The sequence below is a fragment of the Lonchura striata genome, chromosome 1A, assembly GCF_050655825.1.
Source record: "Lonchura striata isolate lonStrDom1 chromosome 1A, ASM5065582v1, whole genome shotgun sequence".
Lineage (NCBI taxonomy): Eukaryota > Metazoa > Chordata > Aves > Passeriformes > Estrildidae > Lonchura > Lonchura striata.
The window spans coordinates 14,590,614-14,611,491 of record NC_140741.1 but is presented as its reverse complement, the minus strand read 5'-3'; the positions used below and the strand labels follow the sequence as shown (position 1 = coordinate 14,611,491).

Sequence of the window (20,878 nt, the reverse complement as noted above, 5' to 3'; positions counted from 1 at the left end):
AGGCAACTGATTAATATCCTCAGCTTTGCTGTCAGAAAGCAAACAGTTGATTTTCCTGAGGGGAGATGAATGTCAGTGTAAATAGGAAAAATTAAAATTTGCTTGTTGGCTAGCTACTCACCTCATGAAGTGAAACTTTGTGATTTAGAGAAGTTCTTTAAATAACCTAGTCAGCACAAGCTTTATTTGGTAGAATACTTTTCTTCTTGTAACTTACACTTTCCTTTGTATACCAACTTCAATAACTATTTTTTTTGTCTATACAGCTAATGATCACAAAAATTAATTAGGCACAAAACTACTAGAACACTTGTTTTTTTGGCTGCTATAAATACATAATAAATAAAACATATTGAATTAATATTTTTAAGCATTCAATTGGAGTGAATAGGCAGTAAATTACTGAACCATGACATTTATAAACAACTTGCAACCTGCAGCACAGGCAAAATACCTGAATATTATAACGGAATACTTTTGTAAACTTCTATTCTACACAACTTCCTAACATTTGTGTGATTTTAGAATTAACAAGGCTTAGTTTTTAACAAAAGGTTTTGTTGAAAGTTTTTAACATTTGCAGATTATGTTCAAGAAACCAGAACACTGTCAAGTATGAAAAAATAAGAAGCAGAGCAAAGAATTTCCTGACCTTTCTAACAACAAATAATTGTATATAGATCTTAGTTTGAAGTATAGTAGTGACCAATCAATTGCCTTGATCATCAGAATTTTTATGAGACATCTGGAAATATAAAGCCCCACCAGAATTCTCTGGGTGACATTCTGGTATGTATAGATGTCCCCTGACAAACTAACATACTTGCTTAAGTCCGTATTACATAGCTTTCAACATTTTCATTCAGTTATTAAAAAAAAATATATAAAGTTTGTTTGTATCTTTTACTCCCTATCTGCAAGTTAATTTAAAAACAAAATCTCAGCCAGTCATATAAAATGTAAATATATTTCCAGAATTGTCTTCATAGAACAGCAGGAATTACAGAAAACTACACAACATCTCTAGGTTCCAAGTCTGAATGCAAAGAAAAGGCCAACACACAGCCTCATAATAAGATTAAGTGTTGGGAAGGATGGATAAATATAATTGCCTGGCAGAAGATTCACAATAGGACAGCCAGGATGAAAACAATCCCTCCTACTGGCTGGACAATACCCTTACCTACAGATAAGTCCAAAAGTCAAATGGACTGTTCCATCTCAACCCCCAAAATGTATGGTTCACCCCACACCTGTAACCCTCCCCTGAAACATCAAGTGTCTGTGACCCCATTGGCCCAAGTCTTCTTCCAGCCCACCCTGAAGCCCCCTGATAAGGGGTCTCTGAGGGGCCAGACGCCCTCTTGGAACTTCCCTCCTCTTAGACCTTCCCCTCCCTTTGAACTTCTCCTCTCTTGGATCTTCCCCCCTCTTAGAACTTCCCCCCTCTCCTAGAGCATCCTCTTTACCCCTTGTCTCTCTCCTCCCCCATCCCCTCAAGCCTTGCCATGTGCTGCGTCTGGCAGCTCTAAGCAAGACCTTTCTCCATCCCTAATAAACCTGATATCCTAAGAGCAGCCTTCAGAGATCTCTCATCTCCATTCATCTAAGCTGTCCTGGAGCTCAGCGTTCCCTACAATTAAGAAGCAAGGAGACTAATATATGGCAATACCAATATTATTTTATTCAGATATTGCTTATCTGCTATTCTACTATTTATTTTCAAGCTTATTTTCAGTTCAGAGATGAAGCATTACTGTCTTAAGTCAGCTGGCTTGGCTTCTCTCAGACCAGTGGATTCTGAAAATTCACCTTATTACCTTAAAGCAATTCTTGCCTTTCACTCTTCAGCTCCTTGGACCATCAGCTGCAGGCAGCACCTCCTTCACATCTTGGACCAGTGAGAGGAGACAAAGTGCAAGCAAAGGATGAGGGAAAAACTGTGATCTGCACCCCACCTTACACAGGGAATGATCACATTTCTCCTTTGCTCACATATCTGGAATGCTTGCAACACACCTCCAGAATTTCAGTCCATGTTGGAACTGCATTGTGTTCAGGAGCAAACAACAAATCTGAAAGTTCCTTGGAGCTCTTACAAACTACGCTTTGGGAAAAAGCTTTGTTTGTATCCACTTAACTTCAGCATCAGCCAGATGAAGCAAACTATTTAGTAAATGGGCCCCATATGAAGTCCATAAAAAGTGGAGCAGGGATAGGCCCAGACTGTCTTTACACACATATAACCATTGCAAAAGAAACGCAGTTGTACAGATCAGGTAAGGGCACTACTATCCTTCTGTTGTGTAGCCCAGGGATCAGGGTGTGGAAGCTCTAATCCTAAATCAGAATTTACAGCTCTACTCCTTGCTCTCTTGCCCAGGTAACAAACACCAAGGTGGACGTATACACCTATACGTGAGAGCCTATGTACAGACATGTACATATATTTCACCACATTAACAAGTTGTTTGAGCAGAATAAAACCATTAATCCTTAAAAAAACCCAGAGCTGTGCTACCTCATCTAAGGGAATACCTCCACAAGCGTTCAATATAAAGACAAACACTAGAATTTTTAAACAATTAATGCAAAAAGCTGACAAACACTTCCTGTGCTCACTAAGGCAGGCACAGCCTGAGGGGCTGGAATGTGACAATTAGTGCATCTCAGGGCAATTAATGTGCTGGGGCTCCTCACAGAGCTGGGTGCTTCCAGAGAACTCAGGTGATCAGAAACCACAATGCAGGGCCAGAGGTTACAGGATGGTGAACATCAGGCAACAAAAGACAATACTGATAAATAGATCTGTGAATCTTGAGCTTTCATCAAAACACATGACTTTGGATACTCAAGGACAAGTGCTTCTTGACTCATTTCTAACCAAACTGAAATATTTTTCTTTCCTCTACATCTGTGTCTCAGATAGAGCTCTATGGCACACGATATGCATTGAATCCAAACCAAAGAGAACGTTTATTTGCATGACAGGAGTGAAAGCAGTGGCTTGCCATTTAGCCCTACTTCAGTGGTTTTTTATCTGTGTGCCACCCTTCACCTCTCTCCCCTCATTGTCCACCCCACCAGCAATAAATTGAAGCATTGTTTTGCCTTCTTGATATTTATTGCAGATGAAGGCAAAGCAGGACTACACAGTCAAGTATACCTTCAAGCAATTAACAAAGATAACTTTCGGGACATAATGCGTATGGACCTTTAGTGGGGAAAACAATTCTGGTTAACATGTGCATTTGAATTTGACTCAGATGGATTCTTCAAGGTGTTACAAATGTTGAAATAAATCTCTACGAGTTTGGTAGAGATGAAAAATGTCTTTGAACAGACAAAACAGCCTGACTCCAGTTCAGTTTTGATGTCTTCTTTGGAATGGTGGTGTTTAGGAAATAATCATGACATAACAAAGAGTTAAATTCCTGATTGAAATTTCCTTCACATCTTAGATATCCACAGTTTTTAAGGTGTTAACTGTGGCAACATTAAAAAGTCCCCATTTTTTTAATATAAAAATCTTCATTTATTATAGAACAGAGAAAATAAAACTAAGATTGCAGTATATAATTAGAACTGCTTCCAACTTTGTGCTATATATCTGTTAAAACCTGGGTTCATATTGCATAATTACTCGGCATGCCACATCTTCATTTATTGTATGAAAATATCTGTTTCAACCACAGTTTTGTTTTTTTTTTTTTTCTTTTTTTTTAGCTTTAGGGTTCATTTTTTGAAGGTGGAAAGACATGCCAACAAATTCTCCCCTAGGTTTGGTGACTTTTTTTGCTTCAATACAGAGGAAGTTACATTTATTCTTATCAGCATTTTAGCATCATGATATTGTTGCTTTTTGTTAAGCAGCTTTCTACTAATTCAAATAATCCCCTGCTAACCAAGTACAAAACTTCTGTGCCCATGGTTTGAAGGGTTCTACAAATAGATTTTCAAAACAATCATGACACAGAGTGCCCACTACCTTTGCAAGTTTGTACCTGAGATGCCTGTGGCAATCAAAAAAACCCCAAAAAACTCTCCAAATCCTAGAGAAGGCATTTTCCCTGAGTTCTTTCTAGGAATTCCTTACATATACTATTACTTAGCACAGTCCATAAAGTATATTTATACTCTTATAGGTGTATGAGTTTTGACCATTTCCTCTGCCTCTTATGTAATCATATAAAACCTATTATGCTATTTGGAGTTAAGCAAGTCTTGCACTTCCAACCTGAATACAGGCAGTCTTTATAAATCTTATGCCATAAAAATCTAGTTCTCCTTATGTATGATTTAAAAAAAAATTATAGATATGTGTCAACTGATCAAAAAGAGAAAAAGGTTGGCTGAAATAATTGAATATGCTCTATGTAATGAAAGGAGTTTGTGCTCCTATCAGATAAACCAAAGATTTTGTTTCTTTGAAGGTGATATTTTCATATACATCTGCACTGGATGCCTTATTGACCCATTTATTTATGATACTTATGATAAGTTATGGTAAGTTACAATAAGTTATTTTAAGAGTAGACCTACTTTCACCTTCCCCACAACTTAACCTTCATAAAAAACTGACTTCAGATATGCTCAAACATCCTTATGGATCATGTTTTGCACTGGATTCTGTTTAAATTGTCTTTCCAAATCAAATAAATCCTGCTAAAAGGAAATGTCTCCATACACAGAAAAATGGAAGGAACTCACCCAACTGCAATCTTAACTACTAGCAGAGTGAAACTTCTGAAGGTAAATCCTATTTCCCATAGTATTATTTAACCTATAAAAGCAGGGAATATATAAGCAGAGGCCAATACTTCCTTCTCAGGACAGCATTCCCCATGAGATTCAAGCTGAGTGATTCTGTTTATTGAGAATACGGAAATTTGAGCTCAGGCTGCTACTGCCATATGAAATAGGTTTCTAAAAATTATTTTTTGCTTATGTTTTTATAAAGAACTTCAAAGGGGAGAAATGTTTTATTTTTTCTTTTCCTACTGAAAGCAAATCAAAGTCCCTTGAGCTACATTTTAGTGTTTATACACAAGCATTAAATTGCCAGGATATAGCATGAATAGAACATCTGAAAACAACTTTCAGAACATTGCAACATTTCATAACAAGACCAATGCACTGACTATAAATCACACTTAATAGAATACCAGTACATTTTCAGGTTCTCAGATAATATGGGTTGAGAAGAAAAAACTAATGGCCTTTGTGTGCATAAAAACTGCCCAATAAAGTTAATTTGTGAACATAAAACAGCACCTGTTATTTGTACTGAAATGTTTTCTATGCTCTGAGCTCAGATCACAATTTAAATCTGATAGACAGCATTTATACCCCATCTTTATGTTAATTTATGTAATAATAAATGCTATAAATTTTAACGGAACAATTAATGTATGCTTTTCAGCTTGTGATGGACTTGAAAGTCTACCAATATATAGGAAGAAAGGTATCATAATAACAAATTGTTTGAAAAAAATGTGTGAAAGATCCAAAACCTAACTCCTAATTCTGTTTTTCTGTGAATTTTAAGAGAGGTTTGAGGTTTAGCAAACTTTATCAATTTCTCAGTTCATGATGAAACCCATTATCCACTGATAACTCACCCTCTTCTGCTCTTTAATATATTCCATCAGTTCCTCTGTTGTCCTTTTTACTGCTTCTTCAATCGCCTTTTCACTTTGTTTCTGCTCCTCCATTAATGCTTCCTTGACAATTTCCTTTCCAAAAGAAAAGCATGTAAGTGTATATGAAAAAAAAATCACAAATGTGATAAAAGGTCAATCCTTTTCTCCTGCTAAATTTTAATTGCCTCTACGCTCTTTTCCCAGTTATAGTTATCTTAAATGTATGCAGTATCATTATAAAAATTGATAAAGGCGGGTAAAAGGGTAAATAAGAAAGAGAAAAAAAAGAGAGAAATTATCACTTTAACGCTATGTTAATAGAAATACAATGTTTCCTGAGAGCAGAAAATAATAAAGCAATTCAGGTTTTACCTTCCATCAGGAGCAGAGATGGCAGGGATTTACCAGTTGCTGTTATCAGGCCAGATCACTTCAGTTGGAAGAGACCTACAAGATCATCTGCTCCAGCTGCCTAAGCCCTTCAGGGCTGCCCAAGAATTAACTTATCAAGGGATTCTCCAAAAGCCTCTGAAACACTGGCAGTCTTAGGGCCTGACAAGCTTTCTGGAAGCCTCTCCCAGTGTCTGACCACCCTCTTTCAAAGAAGAGCTTCACAATGTCCAGTCTGAACCTCCCCTGATGCAGTTTAGAGCCATTTCCACAACACCAAAGTCAGTTTGAACATGTGATACAGATTATCACAGCTTTGTGTAAACGTCTCCAAAAACTTGTCAAAATCCTTAATTTGCTTCCAAGCTTTGGGAATTGCCAGGGACATTCTGTACACAGCAGTAAAAAGCAGCAAAGATACCCCCCTAAATCAGCATTACTATACATCAAATGCATTACAGTAGAGAAAGCCAGGAACAACTTCTTAAAACATCCCTATCACCTGCAGTATTTGGTTAAGGAAACAAATTGCTGGGCTAAAGTCACTGTCCCTAAACTGAAGTCCCAGCTTCACAATGCCACTCATGGAATAAGTAATGACATTATTAATCCAAGTGTTCTGTTTCCAAGATTCAGGAGAACAAAATGACAAGACTCAGATTCCTATAAATTCTGAAAATGTAACATTTTCAAAAAGCAAGAAAAGCACCCAGTAAAAGTAATCACTTGATCTTAAATGATTTTTCAGGGGAAGATGCAGAGTGCCTCAGAAATCAGGGAGAAATTGGCAATTCCTATGCATTTGTTCTAGACGTTCGTAATTGGAAGAAACAGAAACACTAGTGGTGCCCCTGAAGAATTAAGCAGGAAATGGAAAAAACCTCAGTGGTTCAAATAGGAACACAACACGACTTCAAGTGCATTTATTCACATACATGATTTATGATTATTTTTTATTTTTAAATCAAAATTCTTAGAAAATCAAAGGCAAATATAAATGGAGTCCTTATTACTCTTCGCTGGTTAGACATAACACTGCATTGCTCACAGATTTGTTTACAGGTTTACTTGACTGTAGAGCAATACAGACATTTTATGATACATATTTACAACTTGGATTTGGGGGAGTGGGGAAGGTTGGCTGGAGGACAGGTGGAGTTCTAATAGAAGATATTTATGAAGTTGCATAATTCATCTGTATATTTAAGTGTGGCATTTTACAGTATGCTATTAGTGCAAAAAATGAATAATCCACCCACTTGGATCAAACTAAATTTTTTTAAAGTCCCTTCAGTGGAATTTATTCAACTGAAAAAGAAAGCTCTATTTCTTACCTTTAGTTGTTTGCTCTATTTCCAAAACAGAGTAGTTTCTGCAAAACTACACTTTTGCTATTTTTATAGCAGAAAAAGTCAAAAATCCCAAATTTAAAATGTGTAACTATGTAGTCCCCACTGTTCTGGAATGCAGTACACATGAAAATCATAGTTGTGAAAAGTGATTATGATTTTTTTCTATTTTAATTCAGTTTACCAAAGAAAACTCCCCAGAAAAAGGTTTCTTTCACTGCAGAACTCTGGCAAAATTAACAGAAAAAGTAGTAGAAAATTACATATCACAGAATGGTGCTGTTCTTATAATTATATTCTCATGCCAGTTTAATTTGTCAAAAGGAGCCAAAATACTGTCTTGTGTTAGAATGGAAAAAAAATTCCATAATCTATCTCATTAAACACTTCAAAGCAAATTACAGTACTGATAAACTGCTATATCTTAATATCTAGAAAATGTTATGCGCATAAAATACTTAAAATCAACTGAAGTATGTTAAATATTCTTGATATAATACTAGAAACTCTACATAGTAAGTCCAAATAAGTATTTGGACTATAAAGTCCAAATAAAGCCACAATCAAATTCTAAAAGTCTATGAATAAAATGCAAGGAAACAAAAACCACTAGCAATACCCTTATGGAATTGGGTACTGACATTAAAACAGAAAAAGTATAATTGGAAAGAATTCTTTTTCATTTCCGTTGGTATTGGCACAAGTCTCCAGGGCTGTGGTTAAATCACCATCCCTAGAATTATTTAAAAAACATGTAGGTGTGGCAACTGGGGACATGAGTTAGTGGTGACCTTGGCGGTGTGAGGTTAACAGGGGGACTCAATGATCTTGAGGGTCTTTTACAACCTAGGTGATTCTATCTATCTATCTACCACATTTTAGTTAACCAAATTAAGTGCTGATGTATCTTCCCAATTTATAAACAATTCTGTTTCAGACACTGATCACCTCCTGATAACCACCTGAAAGTCATCTCAACACTTACTGTCACCAGGCAGATCCTGTAGCCACCAAATAGGACAATCTCATGTGACAAAAAGACTCCTGCTTTAGTAGGCTTCATCCCAATGTTTGGATTTACCAGACTGCTGGCAGTGTCCACAACATTTTTGATTTGTTGGGGTTTTTCTGTGATTATTCATAGGATGAATCATACGGATCCATTTCTCTTAGATCCGAATATCTGTTTCTCATCTGAGCTGAAATGTTATTCTACTGACTGGATTCAGGAGAAATTAAACAGTTCCATAAAACACACAGCTTTCTTCACAGGTTATGTCTTAAAATGACAGGCCCTACAACCTCTTACAATGCTCTTGAACTGGCTGACATGGTTTGTACTGTCCCATACCTACAGTTCAAAATGGGCAGAGTCCTGTGAAACAATGACACTTGAGACTATCTAAAGACAGCTTTGCTGTGATATCAATAAATGGAAAGAAAACTCTTTTATCCCTTTCACTCAGTTCAGAAGTCTTCAAAGAGAAAACACTGCACAATAGTTCCCGAGTCAAGTCAACTCAGTCATATACTTTTGATCTTAATCATTGATATTAGTTTTTCCTTCTGTGACAAGAATCCTCACTTCTTTTGTATGACCTTCCACTAAGTGCTCTAGTCTAGGTACTCAGTCACTGTCTTTGCTCTATTTTTGTCGTTAGAGTAAATTATCAACTAATATAAAGGTATTTAAATTCAAATATTACATATTCCTCTTGAACAAAGCCTTAGCTGCAAGTACATTCTCTCAATACATGTGCTTGACATGACACCAGTTAAAAGATTAGGAATACCTAATCAAAAATAAAATAAAGATATTCAAATACTCAATTGACAAATCACAGTCATCCATGTATTAGAAATGACAACCACACAATCACAACATATAAATCTGTAGGAAGACAGAAATAAAAAGCAGCGTACTGAATACACCAGAGAACTTCAGACAGTATTTAAAAAATAAAACAAGCCATATGTAGCTTTTCCATTTTATAGGAAAATTCTTTTGTTTCCACACAAGGATAAGGTGGCAGCACTAAACTTTATCTTTGAAATGTAACCACAGACTGCAATGTTAGTGGTTTTTCAGAAAATAGTAAGCGTCAAATTATAATGTCGGTGGTTACAAACTACTACAATCTACTTCTGCACTCAGACATGGTTAAGGTCTGTATGCTGCAAACTATTCCTTTTCCAGACTTTGCAAGCATATTAAAAATAAACCCATCTAATGTCAGGGATCTCTTTCCACTCAGCACTACTGAGTTGTGTCCTTCCTAACACATCCAGGATTCCACAGAATTTTCTTTTAATGTGTCTCCACAAACACTGGCCACACTAATATTTCTGCAAGATGGTGGAAAACCAAGAAGAAAGTAAAACTGAAAATAATGATTTGCTACCTTGTTGAGAGAAATGTAAGCACACACTCCCACTGATAGCTAAACAATAACGGGAAGAGGAATAGGAGGAGAGGCCCTTTGAACAGCAAGTTCTTCTCCAGCACATTGTGTGATATCATTATCAATAGACTATTTAGTTGGGAATTGGGATATAGAGGAAAAAAACCCAACAACTTCTTGTATGAGTTCACAAAATACTCAACATAAAGAGCAATGTAACAACAGTCCAAACCCCTTACTGAAAAACCATTTTGTCTTCCAAAGATTACCACTGACCTACCCAATCAAAATCCTATGGGGTCATTAAAAAATTATTTCTGAAATTGCGTTAAAAAATATGGTACTTTGCTAAGTACTTCAGAAACAGAATAAAAGGAATATTTTAAATTCTGACTCCTCCACAGGACACTGAAACCCTTGTAAAAGATTAAAAAAATAACAAGTGGACAAAGAGAGACTGATAAACATAATAATTTGTATTCCCCTAACTGACAATGCCCTCAAAGCTCTGTATATCACAAACACAAAGAGCTTTGAGGATAAAGAAATTAAATTTCAAGGAAGTTAAATTACTATCGACTGATGTTGAAATCCTCCCTAGTAAAAAAGAAATCATAGAAGAAGGGCAAGCAATGCCAATATAGGTAAAAGTTGATCTTCTGGTAACAAACACTATAAAGAGAGTGATTAATGAGGAAAAAGAGACAACAGCAAACCCTGAAACAGAGGCAAAAAGCAGTTCACAGCCTATTTAACAGAAAAAGAGTGATGGAATAAAGGGCTGGAAAGTTGCAACAGTAGTTATAGCAGCATTTACAAAGGACAGAAAAAAATGCATCAATAAAAACAAAGGAAACGTGAGCTTTGAAGATTGAACTTTGTTTGAAGATTGTACCTCTCTTTGTAGATATGATACTAAATGCATGCTGTAAACAAAAAAAAACATATTTACATTTAGATCTGAAACAAAACCATTATACATTTCAGAGCAATAAGCAACAGGGTTGGTCTTGTGGGTGCAAAAAGTATTTGGAAAGTGGGAAAGGAAAAAAGAAAGACTGAGAAACCTTTGAGTGATAGTGGTGCATTTATAAAGAGATATTACAGAGATTTATCAGGATTTTCATTATATATAGAAATAGCTCACAAAGGGGCCATGGAAGAAAAAGTGAGTTAGACTTCCAAATTTCATATGAACCAAGAGGCAATCTTGAACAGAACTAATTTATTGAACAATGAAAAGACAAGACAGATATATAATCCCCATATATTTCCTCTTTTCTCCTTACACTGTCCACCAAAAAATTCCTTCAATACCTACTCATTTGATGCATGAGAAAAAGTGAATTGGTTTTTTACAGATTACAGGGTTAAGAAAGGGCCATTTAATAGCTAATAAATCTGACTGAAAGCTAGAGTGGGAAATAACTTTTTAGAAAACCTTTTTTCCTTCTTAGTCCTTAAAACTTTTTCAAATGCTGGGCAGTGGGGAAAAAATATTTAGGCAAATAGTAATTTTCAACAAAAATTTAAAAGCAAATTTTAGCACTCATAGAAAAGAAACAAAAGCCAGATCCAAACCCTTCTAAGGTTGTTTGCCTTAGAACAAAGGCAACAACTTCATGTTCTCATTTATGTATCTTTTATTCCCTTACACATGACTGGGTATGAAAATCCTTGAGAATTTCAATACCAAATTCCTTCAGGCTTGCCAAACTACCAGCAAAAGCACTCTCTCAACTAGATGAGAACCAAAAAACTTATGATAATGTAGCAGGTAAGGAGCCACTCATTCTTTAGGATTTAGGTGATCTATACATTTTTATTTTAGGATTTAGTTTTCTATACATTTTTATTATACCTTCTAAGCAAAGGCATATGCTGATATTCATAAATCCATGGAAATGCATTAAGCACCATTTAAATAATAAATTATTTTTCAACCATCTAGATGTTTGCCAGTAAAATTGTATTAATGCTTTCTAAGACCATAGATTACAAATTTATTGCTCTGCAAAGAACACCACAACATGAACCTTCAAAAATGAGAACATACTCAATAGTCTTTAATTCTTGAAGATTTACTCAGTAAAGACCACTGAAAAGTTCATTTTTTCCCCTTTGTTTTACAAGTGTTTTAGTTAACTTCTCTTGCAAAAATATTTTTTCTTTGTATATCTCAGTATATCTCAGCTGTGGCTTGGCTGAATGAGATACCACAGCCTCAGTTTTCCTGAAATACTTTCCCATTGGTAAGATAATTTTGCCTTACTGCTTTTCCTCATGTCCAAGAGGAAGCAGAGTTTATGTTAGTTCTTTTAATAAATTAAAGGTTGTTTTTTTTTTTCTTTTCTTTCCTAAACTTTTGCAGCCTTCAGAGCACTTGAGCACTTGAGTCTCTAATGAATCTGCTGTGTGGATTATGGCAGAGATGAACTCAGGCTCTTTTTCCCTGGAGCATTAGGGTAAACTACACTGGATTATATACAGTATTTTAAATTTAAGCCTTCAGGAAATGACAAAGGTGATTCTTTGCTTCAAATGCCTTAGCAAAATTATTTATTTCAAGCTGTGAGATGGACTTAAATTTCTAGGGCTCATCCTGCAGCTGCCAGCTTTCCTTTTACTTTTAATGAATTTATTTTAAAACAAAAATAGTGGTGCATAAATTCTCTTCCATTTCTTTTGCTAATTCTCTTGCACATCACCATGGATGTCACCTCCTTTGTGTAGCTGAGTATTTGGCTCTGTAAAATGGTAACAACTGCCATGCAGAGAGCTCTGTGCAATATAGCTATGGGAGGTACTCTTCATTCCCCACTAATTATTAACTTAATACAGCAGCCTTTATTAAGAATTGTATGGATATCATCATCCTATATCCCCAAAGAATTTTTGGACTTCAGTTTTTTCAATGAGTAAAAATAAATGTAAAGAAGGATAGAGAGAATTGTCCACTGTTTTTTTCAGTCTAGAGTCATACCCCAGGAGTTTCACTGCAGTTTTGGATTCTGGGGTAAAAAGCTTCTGCCTCAGCCACACTACCTCTTATACTTCCTCCTTATTTAGAGGATACCCACTTTTTATTAAAATAGGTGTTCTAGAAAAAAAAACTCTAGTGGAGGAATTTCACCACTCTCAACACTGACAACTACCAGATGTTAAACTCTCCTTGCAGGGAAGATGCTACTGTAAAAAAAACACCAGAAAAAATATAAAAGAAAATACTGGAGACACACCAAGATACATCTAGTCTGTTAAAAAGATGAGTTCCTAATCTATGATGACTTTTCAATGTGTTGTAAGAGGATCATGAGGTTCCTGTGCAAATGAACATTATCTTTAATCAGAAGACTTCTAGTTCTTTTCAAGGAGAGCTTGTTCTTCCTAACTTAAAATGCAAGCTTGCTCTTCCCCCAGACTGAGAATGCTCTTCTAAATAAAAAAAAAAAATAACAAACAACCAAGAATCCACAAAAAGCCTCTTATAAAAGCATGAAACATCTGAAAAACACAATTATAAAATCTGAAGATGCTGCCAGTCTCAATCAAAATCGAAATCATCTGGACTTCTACTACTTTACAACCTCGAGAGCATGAACTAAAAAACATTTTTCCATTTCCCTGGTGATGTTAAATATCTCATATGTCCCCTTAGAGTTATATGGCTTCAAAAATAATACCTTTAAGTACAAATACCATGTCTCTAAGTAAAGATCCCAAGTCACTGGAACAGTCAAAGCTTTCATGAAAAGCTTCCATTAAAAAAATCCCAAAACAATATTCCTGTTACTGTAATCCTTTAATTTCTTAAAGAAAAAGCAAGGAAGGTGGTATGTCAAAGTTGCTCCATAAAGTTGAAATATTAACTCAGTATGTTTTAGTTCCTAATTTGACTGTAAGTTTATCTTTACTTGGCTGTTTCATATTTGGTAACAAAAAAATGATATTAAATATTATTTCTTTATTAAACTGTATCTAAGTCTTCCAATTTTTCTCTGGCAATGTTAAATTAGTATAATAAATTTTAAATGCAAGTAGCGTTTCCTTATCTGCAGACTTGACAACAACTTGATTGAGGACAAATATTTTTTTTAAGACAAAGTTTTGTCAAGCATGAATATCTCACAAGTAGAAGGCATCTGCATAAACCTTCCAGATTTGGATCCCCTCTGGATCTCTTTCCTGGCCACTCTGCAACACCACCACCAAAAAAGTCTAAACCAATACCTATATCACCCCTGCAAAGCAAACATTCATCTTTTCTTCTTTCAAACAAATTATTTACATGATGAAAGAAAATTTCACCACCTAATTTAGCACAAATGTAATCTTCAAACCTTTGTTTTCTTCTACTAAAACTGCCTAACCAATGAAATGTAAACAACCCATACTTTAATGTTTTTTTTCCATTTGCTTTCTCATATATAGTCATATAATTTCTAGTGCATGTGTTCAAAAACTGGTGGAAAAAAACAACATAATTTATTTTAATAAAGAAAATTAATGGATGGCAAATTACTCTTTTAAACCAATGAATCAAAACTCCTAATCATGTTTCTCTGGTCTAGAGGGTAAAGGAGAAGTCAACAAATTTATTCCACTTTTACATGGAAAATTATTTTTCCTCTTTCATAATCTAAATGTTTAACAGTAAACAGTGATGTTACAGTTTTTAAAATATGTCTTTTATGAACTCTTGCACCATACAGATGAAAACGCCTTTTTCTCCATGGGTTTGCATTTTGAAGAAAATAATAAAATTTTCAATGCTTTTGAATTTTTCCATTAATTATTTCTAGAATTTATTTATGGGCACTTTGACTGTAAGCCATTCTGCCTCACCTATTTGCAGAAGACCAAACGGACCCTTTGTGATCTTCCCATTTGGAGATTTACTGCACCAGTGAAGGAAAAGTCCTTCCCTTTAATACTAAGCTTAATTCCTTTTTTAGTTCAAATCAATAACGTAAATCTCTTTGAAACAATTTACAGCAAAACACATTTTTTTTCTAGGATTTTTTATATTTCATTGTCTAAAATGTTAGACTCTGTGTTTGCATTTTGGCCTTTACAGAGCTGACTTAATTTATTGCCTAAACAATAACTACAAGAGTCAAGAGTGCAGTTATAGCTTTTGTAAGGCAAATCTTACAGAAAAAAAAACATAAATAAGAAATGACTCTCTGTGGAAGGCTCTACACATAAAAAACTACTGCCCACACACTAAGTGCCTTGTAGGCCCAAGAGTTTTTCATTGTTAAACCCAAGCTGTATCTGACACCACATATAAGTAATCATTTGGCCCATCAGCTCTACATTACTTCTTTTGCTGACAGAAAATTATGAGCTTTTTTGGTGTATGCTTATAAGTGCAACGGCTTAAAGGAGATATGCAAGTTCTTGGCATAGGAAGAAGGGAAAATTTCTCCAAGATGCCAATTTCTCCATGAAAGTCCATCTTCCCCAGGGAATTTGTATTTATTAATTAGAGAATAAAGAGTGTAACTTCATATATACTGTGTATAAAGAGTGCAACTTCATATAAATAATGTAACTGCATAGACATATGTGACAGAATTTTGGAAATCTCAAGAAAAACTGCATTTTTCCTTAATTAAAAATAGATCAGGTATTTTAAAAATGACCCTGACATGAAGGTGAAATAATCATGTATAATAATAATCAAATAAGAGAAATTATTCCTGTTACAATAAAAGTTGTTAGAGATGTTTCGTATTAAAAGAAATGGAATTAACTAATGACAGTACTAAAGGAGTACATAAAGTGCAAGATATTTACAACAGAATTAATCTCAAGAGCCTCCAACACCTCAGTGCTGCTCAGCACCACAACAAGTACATCACTAGGTACTTCCACACTAGGAACTACTTGATCTAAAAGAAACTTGAGTGAAAAAACCTGTCCCTTGGAGAGGCCTGAATCACTTCCTCAGGGAAATGCAGACATGGCAGCAGATTTAGGACTTTATCAAAGAATATATCCATCCATATTAAACTACTTTTAAAATCATCCTGTCTGGTAACAAGTTCAAAGGCAACATCAACCATGAGAGAGTCTGCAGCACCCTGCAGAGTGAAGGCAAACCTGCCTCAAGTCGCTAGCCCAGCTTAGCCCACATCTCTCCCACACTCAGGCCACCCAGTGCCCCCAGATCCATAAACACAGAATCCTGGCTGAACTCCAGCACCCAGCCACAGGACTCTTTCACCTGAAATCTTCAGCATGCATCAAAACCTTTCTCAAACTTCATTACCATAGCCCACCTCCTCTTAATCTCTTCCTGTTCCACAAGCTACAGAATTGCTGTCTTTAGTCCAGTAAATGAACACTTCACCACTCTCCCTTCCAGGAACAGATTCTCTACACCACTGGCACCAGTTCTCATTCTGGACAGTCTGAATGATTTGTATCTAACTAAAGCCCAAGCAATTGTTCTCAGCTTGAATTCACCTTTGAACTCATCTGTTTATCCTTCTGTTCCGAAGAAGAATTTGACTGCCTGAAGGCTCACTGAAAGTCTTGAAAATTGAAATTTCACCATTTGATACTTTACATTTAAAAGTAAAGAAGATATAAAAAATAAAATCTTTGTATTTACACTAGGAATTTAGACAATATAGAATATGATAATGTCAGAACATCAAAACTATTTTTTGTAGCTGATTAGGTATATAAGGTTATTTATTTTGTTTAACACCGGAAAAGGGAAATGGTGTCTATTTCCAAAGAGTACTTTTATTTTACTTCAAATTCTTAAGTTTTGGGTTATTTTTTTTTTCTTATGCAGCACATAAAAAATACAGCAATATCAAATTCCAACACACCAATGAAATATATACTCCTTAAATTTCTGAAGACTATAACATTCAAATATGCCACCAAGAAATCAGTGAATTCACAGGCTGCCCCTCCAAAGATTTCCAGCATCACAGACCAAAAAATGCAACTTTTGGAAGAGCAATTTACTTGCAATTTTAACATATTTAATTTGCAATTTTTTTAGAAATGCTAAAAGCATAGTTGGGAATGTCCCTCTCAATTTGTGTTAAGTGACATACATTTATTGTTATAGAAACACCTTTCCAATGATTGCAAACATTTCTGGTTCATTACTGGTTTAACGTTTCCAGTTTTTGTAACTCTTTCTTTATTTTGTACCCATTCTATAAGGAACAAATGTAACATCTTTAGTCTCCCACAGGTATGGAAGTCATCTGAACTTTTCCAGCATAAATACCACTCTCTGAGCTGCTCATCCTGGGCTCCTTTTGAAGTCAGAGGACAAAACCAGGCATGATTTATATAATTTCAATATATGTACCTTTATATTTTGTTCTGTATGTGCCAGCCTCTCTCCATACACACAGTCTAGGTGAAGATAAACTGCTTGCTGTGCATTGCAAATATCAACTAAGTGACACATGTCACAGGAAAATCTCCCACAACCACAGAAGACATACAAAAGTAAAACCAAAAACACATGAAGCACGTGCATGGAAGGGTAAAATATACTAACCTGATTCTGCTTTCTTTGCTCTTGCATGGCTTCTGAAACAGCCTGGGCAATCTTCTCTCTATGACTATCACGTTCTGCTTCCCACAGTTTTCTTTCTTCTGCATGAATCTTCTCCATATTTCTCCTCTCCTCCTCTACTGCTTTCATAACAGCTTCCTGCACTACTTCTTTTTCAGCCTTTGAAACAGACCAGGTACAATTAGATGAGCAACACAGCCAACCTGAATGACTCATATATATCACCTTCTTCTAATGAGGGCTACCAGCTGACAAGATATGGGATGTAAATATTTTCACTTCTGAACTATGAGGTTCAATTTTTCTTACAGTGCTACCAAGCAGGTATTACCTCTGGGTAATGACTCAATGACTTGTGTAGTTACAGAAAGGAAAAGGAAGTTACAGGAAGGCTCTTAAATTCCACCTACTGAAAACACAGGCATTCATAACTATTTTGCTTAATAAAAAAAAAAAAAAGAAGAAAAAAGAAAAAATAAAAGAAGGTAGCAAACCTATGCAAGAATAGGCACATAATGGGCCTCCTGTGATATTCCCATGTGACTGTTGAGGCAGGATGGGAATGAACAGACTTTGTTCAGAAGGCTGAGAGTATAACTCTGATTTTTTTCAAAATACATCGCTCTTTTATACAGAGCTTTGTGTAGACTAACCCTATTGGTCCTAAGGTGAAAACATTTCACTTTATTGGTGTGCAGTGAATGACGCACAGTGGCAAAACCTAACTATAAACAATGTGAACAACAATAGAGATAAGGAACCATATTTACATTCTTCCCAACAGTTTCTCAGGCTTCTGCCTGGTTAGATACTTTCCGTTTCTCTCTGAGAATATCTGCACCCATGTAAGAGATATTCCTGCTCTTATCTACAAATATCTATAGTGCAAAAACTGTCTGAGCATTTTCTGTAGAAAATTAGCCAATATACATTTGTTAAAACAAATGTGTCTTCCCTCCCAAAGCTTCTTAGCCATGCTACAAGAAGTACTGTTTTATTTTCTCCCCAATCATTATATTCAACCATTATCAGCTTAAAATTTACAAAATTATTGTCCTAACACCAATGCACTTAATGAAATACAGAAGAAAACATATTTAAAAACTGAATAGTCACTTTTAGCCAAACATCAGCTTATATAAAATAATTCAAAACCTGTTAAAATTGTCCCTGATTGTATATTATTTTAATAATAGTTCTCTCCTCATTGAAGATGGCCATATTAAATGAAAGTTATATGAGACATAATTGTTTTATAAAGATCATCAGTTGACCCTGCTACCTAGCTCTTCACATCAAGATACACTGATGTCAAAGGACCACAAAAACAAATATTTAGGTAACAGCCACAACTGAACTGTGATTTTGTGACTTCTTGTTATAAGCAATTCAGAGGATATTGTCCAAGAGAAGCTACTTCTCTGCATCAAGGCATAGGATATAGCAGATATGTTCATCTTCAGTAGAATCAGCTTCTTCTAAGCACAGATGAGAACGCAGAGCTTGATACAGTTATGAAACAAAAGTGAGTGACTGAACTTGGCATTTCTAATGACACACACACAGAATCCACATGGCATGTCCACTAATTAGAGAGATACCTTTGCAGCAGCAGCCAGAGCCTCCTTGCTTCTCTGTCTTTCTTCATTCAAACACTTGTCCAGCACTTCCTGCAAATGTTATGAAAAATTAAACTGCAATAGACAATAAAGGAGTGGCTAAAATAATTTCAAACAGTCAAAGTGCTTAAGAAAGCTCCTCTTCCTGTCAGTAACCGTGACAGGATCATTCCCAATAAACTCCATGTGCTGGTCTCTTATTTTTTTGGTAAACGAAATCAGTACCTTGTGCTTTTGTGACTGCTGCATCATAGCTTCTTCTATCTTTTCTGCTAACACTTCCTTTTCTGCTTCCAAAATGTCAAGAAGTCGCTGATGCTAGTGGGAGAAAACATTCATATTTTGCTAACCATGGCCAGTGAGTAAAATAGACGAAAAGAATTCATCCAAGACACTTCGACTTGTTAGTTACTCACAAAATTACTTCAAATGTAGATTCAGTTAAATTACATTCCCAGCACTCCTTTAAGAGATTTCATGTCATGGAAAAATTCCAATAATAAGAAATATTTCGTTTCCTGAATAATTAATATTTCCTTTCAGTCTAAAATGTATTCTGAAGGAACTTGAAAAATGAATCACTATGTAAAAGCAACACTTACACAATTGACAAAGATGGTCTAAGCAACACCACACTTTATTTCATTCAAACAGTTGCAGAATTTAAATTAGTCTTGCACTACCTCATTGTATGTCTAGAGAGTAGAAGGCAAATTTATTTCTTTCAACCACTTGTGATGTTGTGACCCTGGCGAGCCAGGAAATGTGAACAAATGAGTATTCTGCTGTTTTGTCAATTTCCTGTCATCCTAAACATTTTTCAGGGAGAAAATTATCTCTGAAGTGACCATGTATTCTATATGCAGATATAGAACTGCTCAAAATCACATCCATTTTTTCTCTCTGTATCAAGTAAAGAATTTGCAGGATGTGGGCTTTGTTTCTAAAAGCTAAGCTGTTTCCCAAACTCAAAAATTATTGCTGGAAATTATTGATGCTACCTATTTGTCATTATATAATTGCTAACAAGTCATTAATTTTTTTACAAGTTATTTAAGAGATTATCTATTATAACCTGAAAGTACAGTATCAATGCAGTAACATTTTACAAGATCACCGAGAGGAAAGTTATAGTAGAGTTTTTTATTAGTATAAGTGTATATAACAAATTTTTTACACATACAGTTAAGCAGGCAAATCCCCCTTTCACCAGCATGTCTAAGAAACAGTAATTTCTGTTTCACAAATTCTATTATGTTTTAATTTGAAGTGTCTCTAATGGCAGGTAGAAATACATTACCAAACTGCAATACTATGTTCTGGAAAATATTTTTTCATTTGAAGAATAGAAAACTTTTAGACTGCTTTATAAAATAAAACGCCTATCTGCCCTTCCAGGATAAACATGTAAAGAGGCATTTCCTTGTGAATTTACTTAAAATAGGTCTGAATGTGGCAGACATATTCTAATGGAAAACATCTGTGGAAGGAGTAGCAAAATTCACATCATGTTTATACTTAATGATGTGTAACTCACTTTTCTTGTGTTTTCAGACATTAGCTTTAACTATCAGGGCACTTACAGAAACTACATTTTCCCAGTAAGTCAAAGATGAAACAATAAATGGATTTTATTAGTTAAATGCTCTCCATGACTCTTCATTTGACTAACTGCACAGGTTACAAATATGCTATTTCACATGACATAATATAAAACAAAAACATGCAAATATTTTTGCAGACATATGCCACAAATCCAAGCTTACTAATCATGCTAAGCAAAATACTGAATCTTTATTTTGCTCATTGAGAATTGGCACAGGAGATTCTAAGGAGAGTGCCTCAGAGAAAATCACCTCTATCTTGAAAACACCTGCAATAAAATAGAAGTCCATTTGTTCAGAGATGAGACTTTCTA

The 20,878-nt window shown here is 35.2% G+C and overlaps 1 protein-coding gene across 10 annotated transcripts in view; it reads right to left on the bottom strand.

Annotated features, from left to right (window-relative positions):
• Positions 1 to 20,878, bottom strand: part of CCDC91 (coiled-coil domain containing 91) — a 114,906-nt gene that overhangs the window by 21,063 nt on the left and 72,965 nt on the right. For 7 of the 10 annotated variants that reach the window (XR_013339998.2, XM_021535088.4, XM_021535090.4 and 4 more), the window contains 4 exons: positions 19,186 to 19,278; positions 18,943 to 19,011; positions 17,324 to 17,500; positions 5,622 to 5,735 (listed from right to left, as the gene is read on the bottom strand). Coding sequence is in view for 8 of the 10 variants with exons in the window: in XM_021535088.4 (XP_021390763.3) it covers positions 5,622 to 5,735; positions 17,324 to 17,500; positions 18,943 to 19,011; positions 19,186 to 19,278 (453 nt within the window). In the remaining 2 variants the exon portion in view is untranslated. Of the gene's footprint in view, positions 1 to 4,710; positions 4,784 to 5,621; positions 5,736 to 17,323; positions 17,501 to 18,942; positions 19,012 to 19,185; positions 19,279 to 20,878 lie in introns of all 10 variants that reach the window. The other 3 variants (XR_014951911.1, XM_085568720.1, XM_021535092.4) reach the window with 3 other exon arrangements.